A 15,008-nucleotide genomic window follows, 5' to 3' on the forward strand; every position below is an offset into this window, starting at 1 on the left:
TCTGGTAGAGAAAGTATTTCCAATACTATGTCGAGCTCAAGCCACCCATCATAAGAAAGATTAAATCAGACTCAAATATATGAGGGACTGGGGGGATAGTCAGCACAGCAGGAAAAAGGATTAGAGTAATCAGGGAACACATAACTGATCATTTCAGAGGAAATGAAAAGATTTAGGTTTTTTTTCGGGTAACAGAATAAAAGTTGAGATGTGACTCTGGTCATTTTATAACAGAGAAAGTGGGAGTGGGAAGCTATTTATTTATTATGTGAAAGGAAAATAGTGGCACAAGAGATAAGGAGTATAAACTCCTCTGAATAGCTGTAGTCTGGAAATTAGGAGTAGATTCCTAACCATCAAAGGGACAATGTCTGGAGTAGCCTTTAATCTAAGGAGTGAAGCTTATAAAAAGATCCTCTACTTTTACCTTAGGTTTCATATGTTTATAGAAGGGATTATAAAATGTGTTGTTGTGATGGCAAGGGGCTGAAGTCAGTCAGTCCTGCATTCCTACCAAAGAGGGATCAGGACCTCCGTTTGTCATTCTTAGGTGCCAGAAGAATTTTCAAGGTGGAACTGAAGACCTGAGAGAAAAGAAACAGGGTGCAAAGGCAGGAAGAAAGAATATGTTGTAGTATTTGCCTTTGTTTGCAATAAGAATTAAATTTAATGGAAAATTAATTTCACTGAAATGATTGTGAATTTAGACCTTGATTTGGGAAAGAAAGAGATTTGTATGTTTTCAACATTACTTAGCATCGGATCTTTAGACGTTAAGTATATAACAATGGAAATGTTGTAATTGCAGAGAATTTGATTAACTCTGCTGTTAAATTGTAACTTGAAAAATTTGGCAAATAATTGGGTGATACTCCGTTCTTGGAGTTTATATGACATAGTTAACAGAAGCCTGTTGACAGTTCCACATCATCTTAGAATACTGATTTCTTTGAACTGGAAAGAAATCCCAAACCAATCCAACCCCCCACCACTCCCAACCATACCCCCTGCCCCCCCCCCCCAAAAAAAAAAAAAAAAAGATTTTGAAACATATACTTAAATTGTGCTGAGAATGCCCCTATATCTGGTGGCAAATAACTTTGAAATATTTTGAAACTTTACTGGGAGCAGAATGATTTTCTGCCTGCTGGAGGGAGAAAGCAAACTGCTTTTTACAGCCTTGTGTGAGAAAACCAGTAGAGAATGAAGATCGTAGTCGCAGTGCTTCTTGCCTCTTGGAGTACGTGCTGTGGGGGCTGACACCACTGGGCGTTTTGGAGACAGGAGAAACTGTGTTCAATCAACAAAGACTGTGTTTTTAATGCTGTGGAGGTGCAAAAACACTTCAATTGTGCAGCGAGAAGGAAGGAGGCAAAGAAGAAAAGCAGTAGGGTTTGTGGATGATGAGTCCCTCACCCGCTTCTTTTTGTTTTCTTGGGGATTTTTGTGAGGAAGGTTGAGGATTCCTGAGGCTTCTGGAAGCAGGACTCGCCCTTCAGAGGGGGCCCAAGTCCTGCTGGCCGCTGGTGGTCGTCGAGTGCCGAGGGAAAGGTGGGTCCGGACTCGCCCGGGGCCGGCGGCGGGGGCTGCCCCCGGCAGAGGGTGCCGGAGCGCAGGCACTGTCCTTGTCCTTTCCGCCCCTCGGCGTCGCTCCCCTCCGTTGTGTCGAGTTTGTCCCGGGTGACGTTCGGATGCTGGGGAAGGAGAAGGAGGAGGCGAAGGAGGAGGAGGTGGGGAAAGGAGCACAGCTTCCTCCGCCCACAGTCGGGCACAGTCCGCTAGCGGGAGCGCAGAGCCGGAGCGGCGGAGCCCGGGAGAAGTTAACGGGAGCGCCGAGCCCCCGCGGCGCCGGCAGAGGCACCGGAGCCTTCTCCGCCCGCGGGCACTGCTCTCCGCGGGCTGTCTGCCGGTCGGGCACCATGGTCCCCGCGGCGTCGGGACGGCGGGGGACGGCGAGCCGCCTCCTGGCCCTGCTGGCGACCGCCTCGCTCCTCCGCCTCCGCGCGGCAGGTAAGGAGCGGGACCCTCGACTGGAGGGGAGGAAGGTTCTGCTCTTCGGGTAAGAGTGTGTGGGGAGACGGGAGGCAGGGAGAGTCGCACCCGTTCGTAGGAGAGTTGCGCTAATCATTTGGGAGCGGCGGAGCCGCCAGCATCCCCAGGTGGTGTATCAAGTTGGTTAGTTTTTCTTTTTTTTTTTTTAATTTTAATTTTCTTTTATTATGTTTTTTCTTTTCACGTCTTTCTTCCTTTTTTCTCCCTCATCCACCTTTTGTTTTCCTTTTTTCCCCCCCGTTCTTCTTGCCACAATGGAGACCTGATGTGTTCTTTACGAGGGGGAGGGAGTTGGCAAGAGTTGAGGGCAGCTGAAACTTTTGCCCCGAGCGCATCCCGGCGCTCCTGTCCCACTCGGGCGTCAGTAGCTTCGTGCCTCTCCTCAGTCGGTTCGGCACACCGAGGCTGGTTGGTAGCCACTGAAAGGGGCCGGGGGGAGGGGGAAATAAGGAGAAAACAAAGGAAAAGTTCGGGGTTTATTTGTTGCCGAGGATGAATAGCAATGAGTGGAGCCTCCTCCTTAGCTCTGCCCGCCCTCCAGACCACTCCTCGGAATGGTTATAATAATGTGTTATTATTTGGCATGTTGAGTGTTGCCAGAATTTCAGCAGGAGCACCAGAAGGGTTAAAGATGAGTGGGTGTGGGGGCAGCCGTCGTGCTTGCAGCTCATGGAGGCTCAGCGCCGTCTTCTTCTGTGTTTTGGGGCTTTAGCGGGTCCCGTTTTCTCTGTGTACCTGGCCGACCGTCGGGGACTGAGGAGGTCGCCTTAGGGCTCAGGAAGCACTAGCACGCGCGGTTCAGCGAGCTGCGCGATTGTTTTTCGGGCTGAATAAACTGCCCTTGTTAACATCTGACCTTGCGCCGTGGCAGCGGCGGTGCGGCTGCTGAACAGATGCCAATTTGTCCGGCATCTCCGAGTGTAGTGTCGTGATTTACAGAGACCATAGGGAGCGGGTGGAGTTGACCAGCGATGGTGTAAGACTTACAGTTGCTGTAAAATGAGCCTAATAAACTGTTTTTTTCATTATTATTCCCCCCTCTCCCCGCCCCGCTGCCCTCCACACACGTCTAAGTCGTGTGGTGCTTTCAAAGCAGAAAAGAGGAGGCTTAACGTTTTCTTTTCTGTGGGATGTGAAAGGCATCGGCGAGGTAGGAGCTGCCGGATTCAGCTCTTTGATCTTCCACGAAGCCATTCTCTGGAAAATTGCCCTCTCCCCCTCTGCAGCAGATAAACCTTACTCACAAACTCCTTCCCGGGGCGCCTTGCCGAGGGACTGAGGGAGGAAGTGACAGACTGCACTATTTGCATGCCAGGTTTGTAACCCTTCCCGTGCTGTCCCACCGGGCAGTGGGGGAACTCGGCGGGTTAGCCGGTCCTTCCTCCTCCGCCTTTCCAAGCTTTAATTTAGTTGTAGCGAAGTGCTGGAGGAGACCGATGATGTCTTTAAGGAAACACAGTGATGCTGCAGATTAGAGGTGACTTGTTAATCAATTGCACGTTTGAAAGACCTTTTCTTCCCTTTGTTGCTTTCGCTAATCCATTTACCTCTCCCCGGGAGGTGACAGATGCCTATATTTCCTGTTATTCAGCTCCGGGGGTCGAGGTCTTGCCATTTGTTGCCTTACCATGAAGGGAGAGGGTCAGCAGAAAGCTAGAGGTCTGGAAGTTTTCCGGGGCGAGAGGAGGAGGCGGGCATGTTAGCTCGCGGATTTGGGGTCAGTTCCCGTCACGTTTATTTTTCCTAGTGCCTTTATTGCACCTTTTGAAGAGGCTGTCCCGCCTCTCTGCCCCTCCTGCGGGGTTCCGGGCTCCGCGGATTTCCCAATGGGCCGGACGGGAGGGGCTGGGGGGTTTGGGGTCGGAGACAGCGTCTCTCCGGGGGCCGCAGGGAGGATGACGGTCGTTCTCTGAGAGGACATGCTGTGAGAGGAGATCCCGAGATTTCTGTACCCGTCGCCACTTTATTCCCTTTACCCTGAGCAGCTCGATCTGGTTTTCGCACGCAGCGGGAGGGAGGTGTGCACAGTGTCCCGTGAACTTTTTTCCTTTCTTGCTTCCTTCCTTCCTTCCCTTCCACCCCCTGCAGCCCGTGAACACTGACTCGTGCATCTGCCACAGCCAGGCTCTTTTTGTCCTCCCAAAGCCTCTCCATGGCTTCCCGGGGGGTGGAAGGGTGAGGGATCCTGGGCACCTCCTGGCTGCCCGCGGAGCTGCCCGCGGGGGGAGCGCCTGGCGCCGGTGAATGGGGGCCGAGAAAGTTCTGGGAGCGAGTCGGAGTACCTCAGTCGGCTTTTGTGGGCAATGGCACTGCTCTCTCCGCTAGCATATACCCTCAGGAGACACGTCAAATTTGGTGGGAGCGTTTTCAACCTTCTCGGAGGCAGTATAAAATCAGAAATTATCATTAAAAGCGCTTTTGGGATTTTTTTTTTTAACGCTACCCCATAAACGGGCCTGTGATAATCGTCTCAATCACCTGTAGGAAGTGTGGATTCTCTCTACTTCGACAGGCTTGAGGTTTGAGACTCCATTTTCTTCGCTGAATGTGCAGCACAGTGGTTGAGAGCCCATAATCACAGCAATAAATCCTTGTGTACTTCTATTGTTAAGCGGTATTCTTTTGTTTAATTAGATTTGCTTAATGGCAAATAGAGTCTTCGTTAATTTACATTTCAGTTAAAGGTTTATTTTTGAAAATGTTATTTCAGCCTTTTCAGTGTTCACTTTTACAACATGACCAAGTGAGAGGCAACAGAAATGAGGATGGTCGTTTGTTGGAAACGGTGATGCACAATGGCCTCTGCTTACAGATTTTGCCCCCTTGTCATTAAATAGGAAAGGATGTTTAATCAACTGGAAGTTAATGCTCACGTGACTTTGGACGTATGCAGAACGCAATGTTTTAAAAAAATGATGACTGTCAACAGAATGTCTGTGAATGAAAACATAATGGTAACTCTTGGCTATGATTTTGAAAGCCCCGAAGTTTGTGAACTTCTACCTAATTTTATAAAGTGAAAAAGCCTCTAATTTCTGAGGGTACAGCGTTTGTGGAGAATTAATACAAGTATGGATTATTTCTGAATGCGTTTAAATACCTAACTACAAGAAGTTGTAAAATACTTAAATCTTGAAAGTTGCAAAATATTTTAGCTATAGCCCCATCCTGACTTTAATAAAAGAAATTCAGCTCTGGAAGTGGTGTATAGGTAATCTTGTAAAAGTCGATACAGCTTTCAGTACAAGAAGTCTTCACACACCTATTAATAAATGACACTGACTACATTAACTATTTTTAGGTTAAACCTTAATCAAACCTTTTCTAGCATTAATTAAGTCGTTAAGTAGTATAGGGGAGAAGTTTCTCCTTGAGTCAAGAAGAGTTTGACACTGAATTCTTTTTTTCCCCTTGAGCATCTCGATTAAATTAAGGATTTGTGATGGAACTGGACTTTTCTCCTTAATCCCTTTTCTGCTGTAAACAGAATAGAAATGCAAGATACAGGAACAAAAGGACCAGATGACAGATGAGGCAAATTAATCCTGTTTAGTGAGTTTCCAGTTGTTTGCAGAAAAGCCGATCTTTTTTCTAAACTCTCTGCACTTTTTCTAAGGTGTGAATAGCTTTCAGAACTGTCATTGCCGTGGAAATATGTTTGACCACTGATTGGGAAACTAATAGTCTTAGCCCCCCAGCCAGTGAGAAGGAAATGTAAAAGGAAAGAATGGCAATAAATACTGAATTTTTCTTGATAACTGGGACAATTTTCTATATAGAAGACTTGTAGGTTTCTCTTCATGGCTTATTTTCAGAGTCTTAATTTCACATTTTATATTCAATAAAAATGTCAGATAAAAGCAGTCAATGTCTCAAGCTTTTAATCATAATTTTGATTGAGTTTATTTATTTTAAATTATCATTGTATTTTCTTTTGAACATCGCAGGCAAAGAAAAAATTATTAAGACAACTTTTTTTAAAAAATAATAGTTCTTTTTATAGATGCTCTGTGTTGCCTTGTGTGATTGCTCAGAAGGAAGAAATGCTACTTATGGTATTCCATCTAATTTATAGCATCTGTCACTGTTCTCTGTGCAAAGAATCTCTTGCTATTTAAGTTTGTTTATTCATTGTGAGGTTGTTGCTTTCTAAAGGAAGTTGTCATTAGGCTCAACGCCTCTGGATAGCATGCAAATACTCAAGTCTTCTAATCCAGTGACTACAAAGTAGTTAATGCTCCAAAGAAAAGGAATGACAAGATTTTGTTGCACTGAAAGAAGACGCATTGTTTCTTAATCTTGCTTTTAATTGTTACTCATACTACAGACTGATTACTACAGCATTTTGAGTAACCATTTGGGATGAACAACGATTTTACAAAAATTATTGTCTTTCCTCTTGGTTCTGTCTAAACTGTAAGTAGTGAAATGCCTTTTTCATTTACTTTTTCTGAGCATTTGCCATGTATCAATATTCATTTGCAAACATCCTGCTGCACAGTTTTTCTGGTGTTCTCCACGGATTTGACTCACAACCAACCTTTTTCTCTTGGCATCTGTTTGTCCTCCTTGGGTAGCCTGGGAAAGGACTTCCACTTTCTCTTCCAAGTGATACTAGCTGGTGATCTTTTTTATAACTAAAACTGGCTGCACATGACTTCTCAAGTGGTAAAAGATGCTTTTCAAAAAGTCAAAAAAGAATCCATTAGCTATAAACTATGACTTCTGTCTTTTAAATGGTAGTGGTCAAAAGCTTTCATTTAAGAACACAAAGAAATCTTCATTGTGTATCAGTGAAAACAAGCAATCACAATAGAAATGTAGTTCGCTGATGGTGCACTGTTATCATGATGGGCATAAGCAGATGTATTCCACCTACCTTAGGCTTACCTGTCTCACAGGGTGGTAGCCCTAGTCTTGAGCATATTGCAAAGCTGGCTGTAGTATGGGTATCCCATAGACAGTTCCGTGCTTCTGGTCTAGTTTTATATCTGTTTGTGGGTATCTGCATGAGCCCTTGTCCACATGTAGCAGTAGTATGCGCTGCTTCACCAAGCAAAGGGAATATATGCTGGTCTGCTGATTCATATACATTGATACTTTCTGGTCCTGCTAAAATGCATGCCTGTCTATGGCGGTGAATGTGTGATACACAGTAGCTGGTGGAAGAGAAAGGACATCACAATATTGCTGGCTCATTAGAAAGTATTTGGATAATGAGCATGGTCTTACATGCCTCTCCCTCTGAGTCTAGAGCAACGGTGTCTGACATCTCCTAAAGGCTTTGTGGTTGTGAGGGTGCGGTTTCATGGACACCTGAAGTTCTTTGTTTATTTAGTTAAATCAGCAAGCTGGCTGTGCTGGAAAGTAGTCATAGGAAAAGGATTCTTTAAAAATCAAAGATTGCATGGACAGAGTTGAACAGAGGATTAGCACAACAAAAAGAGATAAGGCATTTTCTTTCACTATAATGACTTTGCTGAAGCAGCAGGAAGACATTTTGTCTGGATACATTTTACAGAAACTGTAAAGTGAAATTGATGGGGAACTGTTGGAGATCCCAGCTTGCCAAAATTTGGTTTTAAAGTGTGAGTAGTTCATTCAGGAATTTAAATTGGATCTCCATAGATATTTTACCCCATGATTTCACATGGGAGACATGTGCCTAAGTACCTTTTAGATTTGAAATTTCTATTCACATGTGAACTTGTTAAGGGAACAACAAACATAAGCTTGATATTCTTTCTTGAACAAAAAAATCCCCATATGTATAATTGCTTTTATTGGACATTTCCTTTTATATGAACAACACAAACATTTAATTCAGTAATTCCAGGTTATAGCCTTGTTGTCTTCATCAGCATTACTCTAGGGTGTTCATTTAACAGTTCATTTGATAAGTATTATTTCAAGGTAAAGAGGTTTCTATAAACAATTTTCCTTGCTTCTGTTAGTTTAGCACCTGAGCATTATTTTTATCCCCTTGTATTGTGTAGATAAGAAGAACAACATGATTGGTTGTATAAAGAAAGGGGAAATTCTGTAAGAGTTCTCCTAAAATTCTGAAGTCTTACTCTTCAAAACAACATACACAACTGTCTAGTCAAATCATTAAAAAGAAGCTATAAATGGACTAATTCCTTATCAGAGTAGTAATACAGTTACATATCCAGTTACTGAGTAGACAGAGAACCAATAATGTACCGCAAAAGACAGGGCAAATTTTATTCCTGTTTCTTTAATAAAAGAAGTATAAAAATAATGGTTGCAAATAATAAATTTTACTTTTCCTAGTCAGAAACTCTCTCCTAAGTCATATGAACTACTGTTATGGGTTTAGCTAGGTAGGGCTAAATTTAAGGTTTAGATTGAAAAAGAAAGGTTTATTGTATGTAAGTCTAAAAAAAGAGCTCTACCAAAGGCAAACTAATGAGACTGGCAGGCTGCGCAAGTGGAAGGGATTTCTTCCTACCATGTCTGCAACAGAATAGATACATGTCATAACTCTACCTTGATTGTAAAGGAGACACAAAAGCTTGTTTGAAGAACAAAGTTCAGGGGCAGAGATAACCATCTTCTAGGATTTTTCTCTGCTGGTTAACTCAAAGCACACACACCTCAGGCATTTAAGCTGGGTTTTACAGCAAGACCTTAACATTACTCTCTATGTACATTTTTATTTTAAGGCATTAATCTTTCACTTCTAAAGTTCTTAACAAGCTGTAGTTGTACTTTACCACATGGGAAGCCATCATTTAATGAAGTTACCTCCTTTTCTTCCCCCTCCCTAGCTCTTCATCCTGCAGATGTTGCCAACTTCCAATTTTCAGATCAGAGCAGCGGGTGGACATCACTGACTAACTCTGGTCAATGCCTGCATTTTCAGTAAGGTGCAGGTATATAAAGAAATAATAAGCTGGTACAGTAAGTCTATGTGAGAGTGGTACAATAAAACTACATGTCTGTGGGCTCACCAGTACCAGCAGAAGGGTCTGTACACTGAGAGACAGTAGGTCTCAGTCACAGCAGTGCCACTTTAGATCAGATGAAGGTATTATGTGATTTCGCTGGTTGGAAGTAAAATAAAGTAAAATAAAGGTCTGATAGTACAAGAAGAAGTCTCTACTCTGCACTGATGTGGCCTCACCTTGAATGTTGTGTGCAGTTTTGGTCATTACAAGAAAGACATTAAGCTACTAGAGTGTGTCCAAAGGAGGCCAAAGAAGATAGTGAAGGGTCTTGAGGGAAGCTGTATGAGGAGGAGCTGAGATCACTTGGTCTTTTTAGCCTGGAGAAGAGGAGACTGAGGGGAGACCTCATTGCAGTTACAACTTTTTGTGAGAGAAAGAGGTGGGGCAGGCACTGATCTCTTCTCTGTGGTGACCAGTAGCAGGACCTGAGGGATTGGCCTGAAGTTGTGTCAGGGGAGGTTTAGGTTGGATGTTAGAAAAATGTTCCTTACCCAGAAGGTGTTTGGACACTGGAACAGGCTGCCTAGGGAAATGGTCACAGCACCAAGCCTGACAGAGCTCAAGAAGCATTTGGACAATACTCTCAGGCATATGGTGAGGATGGTCCTGTGCAGGGCCTTGCTGATCCTTGTGGGTCTGTTCCAACTGTGCATTTTCTGTGTTTCTGTGAAAGAAAAAAGCCAATACGACCTCCTCTAGAAACATTAATTCATTTTGTCTGGACTTGCATGAGAAATTACTCCTAAGAGTGTATCAAGTTTTGCTGAACAGAGCAAGATAAGAAAATGAGAAAATGAAAAATAAAATGGTGTTACTTGACAATCCAGGACTATAACAGCTGAATAACTTCAAAATACATTCTGTAAAACTCTTGTATGAACCAGTAATAAATAAAACTGTGTGAAATCTTAAGAGGTCTCTACAATGTAGATTTTCTACATTGTTCATCATATTAAAATTTTAGCAAGAAGTTATAGAATGTAAAGAAAATGCCAAGATTTTTTTGTGTTAAAATGAGAGAGTGAGTATGCTGGGAGATTAAGAAATGCAGATAAATATTGTGGTTGTTTCTAGTTTAGAAAAGTGACACAGCAGAGTTGTGTTCTAAAAGAACTCAACAGTACTAGAATTCAAAATGTTGCAGTGATATTTCTGCATATAGTAAAATTTATGCCTTAAAAACCCAAGAGCATGAAAAGAAAAGCGACAACTATACCAAGAGATTTTAGATAGATAACACAAAAATAATATTTATTATCTTTTTTTTCTTCCCCTCCCCCTCCCTCCCCCCCAGGCAATAACAGTTCTCTTCTAATTCTAAATGTGTGCTGGTTTCCACATTTTACTGACATATTAGAGAAGGGTTTTTTTTACATAAAACATCCCCTTGCAGTGTGCTGCCCTGAAGTGTAATTGTCAGGTAATACAAAACTAGGCAAGTTGTATCTCAGTGAGCTGACTGGACAAAAATTAACCCTACAAAATCCAATCCAGTGCTGGCTAGGCAACCTGAACTGGCTTGACTCCAGTCCCCAGGAGCACCAACACTGGTGTTGGGAAGAGACCAGACTGGATGGCTGGAGGGCTGGGAGAGGGAACACATGGCAGCCCAAGCAAAGAGTAGCTTAAATTGCCATGGGACTGTACTCTTGGAGATTGAAAATTGGATGTGCAAAAAATATTAACGTAATTGTGTAGGTTAGAAATTTTAGAGACACTTTCACAATATTGTTATAATTGATGGCTGTCTAAGATTTGGATTCTGCAAAATGGAGTTGAACCTGTGCAGATTTGATAAGGAAATTCTCACCTGCCTCAGAAGTCTAGCCTGTAAACAGATGTTAGATTAGTTGTCAGGTAGTTATTCTCACCACAAATAGTCTTTGTCATTTCTTTGTGTTAGAACTGTTGAATCTACAGCAGTTGTTGTTTAAGCTGCATTTTAGGAGTCCACTGAGTTTTTCTTTGCCTTCTAGGTAAGAATGAATGATCTCTTGAAATTAAATGTGTTAACAAAACAAAGGAGGTTTTGTGTTTTGTTTTAATGAAAAACAATGAAATAGACAAAACAGGAGTTTTGAGAAGGTTTTAAATGTCTGTTGAAGCTTTCTCAATATTCCAAGTTGAAAATAACAAGAATTTCATAGCATTCATCTGTAATTACTCCTTTATATCTTACAGCTTTCTCCTGAGAAATACAAATCAATATTCTTCAGAACAGACCTGAAGCAGTTCTTTCATTGAGAAGGAAAAAAAAGGATAAGTCTATGACAGGGAAACCAGAAATTTATGTTCATATACGAATTTCCTTTATTCGGGAATGGGAAATAAAAATGTTATCCTAAGAACTCAGTAGCTGAAGAATAAGCTTAAACATAAAAACATTACTTAAAAAATTGTAGTTATAGTCATGGTTAATGATGACTTCTTTCATGGTAGACCAGAATCCCTTACAAAGAGGAAAGTGGTGGTATGTAGAGAAAATTGCAACCTTGAACAGGATCTGAACCAAACTTACATGCGGAAAACATATCTCCTCTTGTTTTAATTTTAAAGCAAAGTGTGCTTCATAGCTCTGCCTGGAAGCAATTTAATACAACAAAATTATTTTTTAAAAACTATTTCAAGTCAGATCAGAATCAGCAGTTAATAAATGTCTTGAGAGGGTGAGTCTGTCTTTTATACTTGGTTTTGGAAATTTAGCAAATTTTGATATTTATATCTGAAATTACAGATAGTAATTCAACCTATTTTTCTAAAGCTAATCTTACATTTTTCTTGTTCTCTCTGTGTCAGCATAGAAATACGATTCAAAAATCTGTTTCCTAACAGAGGTAATGGAGAATCTCTTACAAAGTTCATGATACTGTGGTTTTCAAAGCAAGAAAAATAAAACTATCAATGTTTCTTTCAAATTTTATGTCTAGATAACTTTTGGATAATGTTGCTCTTGAGAAAAATATTTCTGCCAATGTGTTATTTAAGGACATAACGTGTAAAAAACACTTTAAAGAGGATCATGCTAGCCAAAGGCAAGAGCATGCAGAGTTAGAAAGGCAGATTTTAGTAGTTATATTTGTTTGTAATCCAAAGGACAAATTTAAAGTTAGGAGCAGCTTTGATTCTGGAACTCAAGGAGGATATGTCTTCACAGGAAGGGACTACAAAAAGGAAAGGTGTTAATTTATAGCATATTTTCAAAATCACAAAACGTGGAAAATGTTACCTCACATTTAATTAAGAATTACAATGTCCAGAGAGGCAGTTATTAGAAAGTATTAGTTCAGTGTGAAACCAAAGAGCAAACTAAATGCAGTACCTTCTTCCTGCAGATAAATCTTTAATGATCAGTGAAATGCTTGTAATGTTGTCTTTGTTTGTACTAAATCACATTGGCATGTGATATATCATTTCTAGAAATAGAGAGAGAAAAATCAACTCCCTGAACTGCACTGTTAGGCTCTGTAGAAATTTTTCAAGTGTTTTATGTCTGTTATGTTTTCTAGGAAGCTCAAGATCTTCTGTAACCACAGTATGATTGGGGAACAAAGGATCTAAAAGGACCCTGAGAGGTCAAATTATTTGTTATTCAAGGTAGAATCAACATGAGCTTGCTCTCAAGAGGTGACAGGAACAGAGGTACAGGGACTTTCATGGGCAGGCATGCAGGCTTAGTGCTTACTTACACTTCATTGTAATCTAACTGTCTTACTTCCTCTCACAGTTATTCCTCTACCTCTTGTAGTTGTATGTGATTTTATTTTTCTGTCTTCTGAAACAGTTCTTTAAATTTTGAAAGAAATAATTTTCAAAAATTTTCTTGTCTTCTGGTAGATATCTTTCTTTCAACACCCCTTTCACTCCTACTGTTTTCTCAGCCTTTCCTCTTACATCATGTTTTCTGAATCTCATGGTTGTTCTCAGTTTTCCCTACTGGACTTGCTCCAAAACATCTTTCTTGAAGCATGCTAACCAAAACTGGTGTACTCTAGCTCAGGCTGTACCAGCACCAGCTAAAAGAAGATGTTTGTTTTCTGTATTTACCAGATGACATTTTTAGTTCTCAGATTGGGGTCTGACTGTTGTGTGGCAGTCAAGTTCATTGCTCAAGTTTTGATCTACTCCAGTTCTTTCACACAGAATTGTTGCCAGGTCTCTGTTTGCTACCAGTGTAATGGTTTATGCACAAAACTTTCTTCCTGTCTTCACTCAATTGCGCATCTTTATTCCCACTCACTCCAAAATATTTTTCCTGGCATTTGATTTAATTTGCCCAAACCAGAATGTTTGGCAGCACCTAACATGTTGCTGTTGCCTGTGGAGTTTAGCAAAAAAAGTGTCTACATGGCTGAAACTTTAAAACTGCATTGTTTCAGTTAACCAGTGAGAGTTAACTTTTCTGGTTTTCTAATGAGCTGAAATTTTTCTCTGTATAATTTTTTCATGTCTCATTTATAAGAATGTCATGTGGGACAGTTCCCTCCCAACTAATTAGTACCTTCATTTCCTGCTGGCACAGCAGCTACATGCTGTCATTCAATACAGGATAATAGATGCCATATTATGGTCCTTAAAAGTTAACTTTCCCCAGCAGAAGCTCTTGTGACATTTCTAAGTCTCTGCTTCTGTGATTTCTTTAAATAACTTGCCTTTCATTAACTTTCATTTCTGTAGCTCTGGTAAGGTATGATTTTGTGCTATTCCAGAGAATGAGATTTGTCATTTTGAAAAGCAGAGAGTTCAGACCTGTCTATTTTCAAAGATTAATTTTCTGTGAGTTTAGACAAAGTCCAGTGAAAACTTTTTGCAAATGACAGTTTCTCTCTCTCTCTCTCTCTCTCTTAATATCATGTCTGTGTCAATTTCATGGATTAAAATTGTTTAAAATTTAGTTTTACACTGGTTAATGTATTCATACATATTTTGCTCCTAAAAGCCTCATATTGTATGAGTTGCATATTGCATGTTGCAAGACCAAGGCAATTAACTAAAACTACTCTCCATTTCAGACCATATGACACAATTTCATTTTTAAGCATTAATAATCCTCTGAAAAAAGTTTCTTGCTTAAAATTATAGGAAAACATAAGAATAAATACATATAGTTGTCACTGTCTCTACAGAGTTTTCCTCAGTTCCTGTAACCCATCCTCTTAATTTTATTTTTCTATGTCTTACTCTTTTTTCCTACAGCATATTTTCTTCTGCCATTTGGGTATTTTGGTGTTTGTTTTTTTTTGTTTTCTTTGTGACTAATTCTTTGCCCCTTAAGTAGCACTTTAGATCTTAGGAATTCACAGACATGCTATTGTTGCCTACTAATGGTAGAAAGTACTTCAATGATCCACAGTAGCTGTTTCTAGCTGTCTGGAATTACATAAGAAAGTGGAATGATCTTGTTTATCTTACCAATGAGGAAACTGGGGCAGAAGGAAGGTGTGTGAAGTGTGCTGAGAGCAGAGACGTTTTTGTGTGAGCAAGAGCTTCTGTATGGTGTGTCCATGAACATGTGGCACCATGCATGACTGTGCATATCCATAATAAGATGTTTTGTGGAAAACATGGTAAAAGTCTGGGAAGAGAGAAAGAAAAGATCAAAATGCTGAAATAAAAGCCCTGTATCAGAAAATTCCTATTGTTGATTTGGTTTCAAGTAGTCAAGTAAGTAGCTTGCTTAGATTTTTATCCAAGTGTATATAAAATTAAGCTCTTACTGCATTTAGATATCTTGGCAAATATGTACCCTACTGCATTTAAGTAACTTTGGCCAATTGCTGTTGTTCATTCTTATTGATTACTGGTTAAAAGAAGGGAGCAGTCAACGCAGCATAAATGGCAAAAAACGTAACAGCATTTCTTGAATAGTGTCACAAGCAGTTAATATCAACCAGAATTGTAAAGAGACATATAAAAGTCTGTTTTCAGGTTAAAACAGAAAGTGTAGGAGAAAAAGAGTCTACAGGAGAAAAACAGTCTATAGGAGAA

At 40.7% G+C, this 15,008-nt stretch overlaps 1 protein-coding gene across 1 annotated transcript in view; it reads left to right on the top strand.

Moving 5' to 3' along the window:
- The first annotated feature begins 1,779 nt into the window (after window positions 1-1,779).
- The window catches only part of ROR2 (receptor tyrosine kinase like orphan receptor 2), a 164,640-nt gene continuing 151,411 nt past the window's right edge, over window positions 1,780-15,008 (top strand). The window contains exon 1 of the mRNA XM_071580260.1: window positions 1,780-2,010. Coding sequence (XP_071436361.1) covers window positions 1,920-2,010 — 91 coding nt within the window. The 5' untranslated portion in view covers window positions 1,780-1,919. The remainder of the gene's footprint in view (window positions 2,011-15,008) is intronic.

The sequence above is a fragment of the Pithys albifrons genome, chromosome Z, assembly GCF_047495875.1.
Source record: "Pithys albifrons albifrons isolate INPA30051 chromosome Z, PitAlb_v1, whole genome shotgun sequence".
NCBI classification, from domain to species: domain Eukaryota; kingdom Metazoa; phylum Chordata; class Aves; order Passeriformes; family Thamnophilidae; genus Pithys; species Pithys albifrons.